This window comes from Trichechus manatus, unplaced genomic scaffold (genome assembly GCF_000243295.1).
Source record: "Trichechus manatus latirostris isolate Lorelei unplaced genomic scaffold, TriManLat1.0 scaffold00063, whole genome shotgun sequence".
NCBI classification, from domain to species: domain Eukaryota; kingdom Metazoa; phylum Chordata; class Mammalia; order Sirenia; family Trichechidae; genus Trichechus; species Trichechus manatus.
The window spans coordinates 10,245,293-10,250,217 of NW_004443999.1; the positions used below are offsets into that span (position 1 = coordinate 10,245,293).

At 42.7% G+C, this 4,925-nt stretch overlaps 1 protein-coding gene across 1 annotated transcript; it reads right to left on the bottom strand.

Annotated features, from left to right (window-relative positions):
- Positions 1-477: 477 nt before the first annotated feature.
- On the bottom strand, positions 478-1,894 carry MC4R (melanocortin 4 receptor). Its single transcript, XM_004379274.3, has one exon. It carries the CDS (start codon positions 1,483-1,485, stop codon positions 487-489), a length of 999 nt encoding a protein of 332 aa, XP_004379331.1. The 5' UTR covers positions 1,486-1,894; the 3' UTR covers positions 478-486.
- Positions 1,895-4,925: the final 3,031 nt, after the last annotated feature.

Below are 4,925 nucleotides of genomic sequence, written 5' to 3' on the forward strand. Positions count from 1 at the left end.
CTGCACAGGAAGAATGAACAAAGCTCTTATTAAATTACTTTTTCAATATTTTTCCCTTAAATGCTAGAATCAGATCTCTGCATTTCAATGTTGTATGGTGTAATTTCAAGAAACCATTTATTAGATTATATTTAATGATGCTGTGACTTCTCTGTTACTAAAACAAGCAAAGTGTCAAATCTTTATGAATAATAAGAAAGAGACATTGTTAAGCTTTTAATGACTTTTTTCTTTTTGTAAATCCATAGTGCCTACAACATGTAATATGGATTAATGTTTTACAGCCAAAAAGTAGCATGACATTAAAAATAATACAGAGACTGGGCATTTTTTCCTATCAGAAACCATACAGTTAAATTTGTATAATAGACATTCCCAACAAATGCTCTGCACAGAAGAGAAAGCTGTTGCTGAACTACACTGTTCGGGTTGCATAAGAGTTAAGAAGTCCCTTGTACATGTTTCTGGCATGTCCTCTAGTCCCATTTAGTATCTGCTAGACAAATCACAAAGGCCTCCGAGAGGATAGCAACAGATGATCTCTTTGAAGGTTTTCCTCAGTTCTTGACTCCGGAGTGCGTAAATTAGAGGATCAATGATGGAATTACACATGATCAGGATGAGATACAAGTTAAAATGAGACATGAAGCACACACAGTATGGATTCTGGGGACAAGAGATATAGAATATTAGGTGGAGGAAGAATGGGGCCCAGCAGACAACAAAGACTCCAATCAGTATGGTCAAGGTGATCGCCCCCTTCATGTTGGCACCTTGGCGGATGGCGCCGGTGCCTGGGAGGACAGCGATCCGTTTAATGTGGAGTCTGGCCATCAGGAACATGTGGACATAGAGAGAAGCCATGAGAGCCAGCATGGTGAAGAACATGGTGATGAGGCAAATGATGACAGCACTACTGTCTGAGTAAATGATGAACAAAATGCCTGAAACCGTGCAAGCTGCCCAGATACAACTTATGATGATCCCAACCCGCTTAACTGTCATAATGTTATGGTACTGGAGAGCATAAAAGATAGTAAAATACCTGTCCACTGCAATGGAAAGCAGGCTGCAAATTGAGGCCAGCAAGGAGCTACAGATCACAGAGTCAATGACATTATCAATATTCACCGTGAAGCTCTGTGCGTCCGTATCTGTACTGTTTAGTAGGGTGATGACAATGGTTTCTGATCCATTTGAAACGCTCACCAACATGTCAGCCACAGCGAGGCTACAGATGAAAAAGTACATGGGCGAATGCAGATTCTTGTTCTTGGCTATTGCCACGATCACCAGAATGTTCTCCAATAAGCTTATGACACCCAGGGTCACAAACACCTCAGGAGAGACAAAAAGTTGCTCATAGCAACCTCCGTCAGAGTAGCCCTTGCCCAGGGACTCACTGGCGTTGCTGTGCAGTCCATAGCTGCTGTAATTCCAGAAGTGGAGAGAGGTGCGCATTCCAGGGTGGTGGGTGGAGTTCATCCTGCAGCGAGGGGCTTCCAGTCCCCCCTGAATTGACTTAGCCTCCTGGGTCAGTAGCTCAGTGCTTTTCTCCAGTTCTTTATCTGCCTGGAAGTTAGGAGGCTAAAACAAGTGTGTCTGTTCTGAGTAACTGCTGAAAGCTCAAAAGCTTGCAATGGAGTTTTAGTCCCTTGGAGGCCCAGCTCTCCTCCTCATCACTTTAAAAACTGTAGGTTTCAACATATTCAGTCTCAGCTGAAAGAGTCTGCAGTTTGCTGTTTTGTTTTCACTTCTGCTTTAACTTTAGCCTCATACATTCAGGTCTTTTCAAAATAATTTTCCTAGTAGCTGCCGTGCCATTGGGAGCCCCAGCAGTGTGCACATGCTCGCGTCGGCGGCTCTGAGAGCTGTGGGTCTCAGCCCTAAGCACAGCTTTGAGTGGTAGGAGCTGTGGGTGCCGGCTGCTGATTTTTATGGTGTGTGGAGGGAAAAAAAATGTTCAGAGTGGCTCCTCCTCCGCTTTGTTCTGACCAATCCAGCCCAAGTGCAGTATAAGCTCTTGTGAGACACTGATTATGTTCCAGAGATACAAATTGCAGGGCGACTCTGATTCAGATGCAGAAGCTGATGGGATCGGGAAGCAAGCAGGATGTGTGAGACGAAATTTCCCTGCTCAAGTTTTCAAGGGAAACAACTTGGTCCCTAGAAGGCATTCTGCAATAGCACAATGAGCAATCGTGTATGTGTGTGTGTGTGTGTGGGTGGCTGGGTGGGTGTGTGGGTGTGTGTGTGGGTGGGTGGGTATGTGCACACATGCAAAATGAAATCGAAAACATAGCTCTGAAGACAGATACCTGCTTTTTTTGGCCAGCGTACCAAATCTCTTTATCCTCTTAATTTCTCTGAATTAGGATCCCAGGCAGTAATGCTTCCATTTAAAATACCTGAAGCACTGGGAGAATATTTCATTTTACAGGTAGACTATGCTGTGGATGGAAAAACTATAATGTAGGTAGCTACAGTTTATCACAGACTCAAGAAGGGCTTATTTTTTTATGCACTATATAATATCTGTATTTCCTGTTGCAGAGTTTCTGTTATCAGAGCTGGAAAAGTTTTCATTTGGAATATTTGAGAAATCCATACAGCATTAATGTTAACTATATTTACCCTGAACTCAGAAAGAAAAAAGAAATCAGTCTGATATAGTCTTTAGGTAATTACTCAGGTTTTTTTCTTTGTTTGTTTGGTTGGTTGGTTGTTTTAGAAGCCAGTCTACCTCAATACCCTCAAGTACCTTGGCAATTTTACTTATTCAACTCGAGACTAGTGGATGCTAGCTATTTATCAGAGTTTCTGAATGTTTTCTTGAGCTAATTTTGAAACACTATAGCAAAGTTACTTTTCCATTTAATTAGCCCCAGTTTATGAAATTTCCTATATTATCCTTTCTAGCTATGGTTATTTTAGGTTTCAGCTCTCTCTCATGTGAGACTTTGTCTCACATACTTTGCACATGTTATCAGGAGGGACCAGTCCCTGGAGAAGGGCATCGTGCTTGGTAAAGTAGAGGGTCATCGAAAAAGAGGAAGACCCTCAACAAGATGGATTGACACATGACTGAAACAATGGGCTCAAGCGTAACAACCATTATGTAGATGGTGCAGGACCAGGCCGTGTTTTGTTCGGTTGTACATGGGGTCGCTATGAGTTGGAAGTGACTCAATGGCACCTAACAACAACAACATGTTATCTCCTTCATGATTTCTCCCCTGTTAGTAGGTGACTCCAGGGTATCTTTGAAGCCTCGTGTTGTAGATGGAGGAACCATATCATGGAAGGAGCCTGGGTCCTTGAATGCCTGCACAGAACAGACCCCACACCTCCACCTCTCTCCACATCCCAGCTCACCAACTATTACATTGAACTGTGATGTGATCAAGTGATACATTTTACTGTGTTAAGTTGCTAAGACACTGGTGTTTAATTACAGCTGTGTTAGGGATTGAATTGTGTCCCTCCGCCCCAAAACATGTGTTGTAAATCCTAACCCCTATATCTGTGGATGTGATTCCATTTGGGAATAGAGTTTTCTTTGCTATGTTAATGAGGCCATATCAATGTAGGGTGTGTTTTAGCAATCACTTCTGAGATATAAAAAGAGCAGATTCGGCACAGGAGCAATCATAGATGGGGAAGATAGATGCCTCATCACATGAAGACCACCAAGGAACTGAGGAAGAGAAGCTGAAGAGAGACAAGGATCTTCCCCTCAACAGAGTTGACAGAGAAAGCCTTCCCCTAGAGCCAGTGTACCTGAATTTGCACTTCAAGCTTCCTAACCTGTGAGAAAATAAATTTCTGTTCCTTGAAGTGACCCACTTGTGATATTTCTGTTACAGCAGTACTAAGAAACTAAGATAATCAGCTAGCATTAAGTACCCTGATTTTCAAATGAGAATTCTTTCTTTCCCCTATTTCAGATTTGCAAAAGTAGGGAATATGTAACAAATAAACAAGGAAGAAGAAATCTAGTGATTTGTTGAAGCATTAGATAGTCAGCTGTTGCTAATCTTCTTCCTGAGTCAGTTCTTGTCTTTGTGCTCCCTACTACTCTTGGTGGTACAGTCCTCCCATTCATTCAGGCTGAGAATCAACACAGAACACTCCACACAAGAGTGGCAGATTACAAATTCTTCCAAAGTGATGGACCATTTTCAAGGAGAAAACATATCTTGTGACATAAAACAAACCTCAATAAATTTCTAGATTTCCCAAGACTATATCATAGCTTTTCAAAGACCCTGTGGACATCTCTGATGACGCAGTGGTTAAGAGTTTGGCTGCTAACCAAAAGGTTGGCGGTCTGAATCTATCAGCCTCTTTGGAAACCCTATGGGGCAGTTCTACTCTGTCCTATAGGGTTGCTATGAGTCGGAATCGACTCAATGGCAACGGGTATGGGGTTTCTCTTGTTTTTTTTGGTATGGACATCTCATTCTCCAGATTTTCCTTTTAAGCTTTTTGGTTATTGTTTACCCTAGTCTATTGTCCACCAGCTCAGCCAGCTGATGTTAAACAATGTCCTTGGGGAAAACACTGCACTGGGCGGGCTCTGGCTAAAACCTGTTGCCTTCGAGCTCTCTCTCAATCACTTCTCTACCAGGGCTTCAGGCAAGCTCTGAGTTAGGTCAAATAAAGACAGCCCTGCAAGTGGAATCTTCCAGGGAACCATCAGAAAAGTCACATAGTGACACTTTTCTGGGAATGGGGCTTTGAGGATGCTCTAGCCCCACTCTGTCCCCTCTGTTTCCTACCAGGTTGCTGGTTTTCACTGTGATTGTAGGCTCTTGGTTTCCAAGGCTACCTCAGAGCTAGGGAGTGGGAGATGGAAATAGGTTTAAGTTAAAATGCCACAAAGTTCCCTGTTGTTACTACAACTCAGCTGTTCTTCTTGAATA

Bases quoted from the DNA above. Each gene is read 5' to 3' on its own strand.
- MC4R (XM_004379274.3), bottom strand. From the start codon at position 1,485: ATGAACTCCACCCACCACCCTGGAATGCGCACCTCTCTCCACTTCTGG.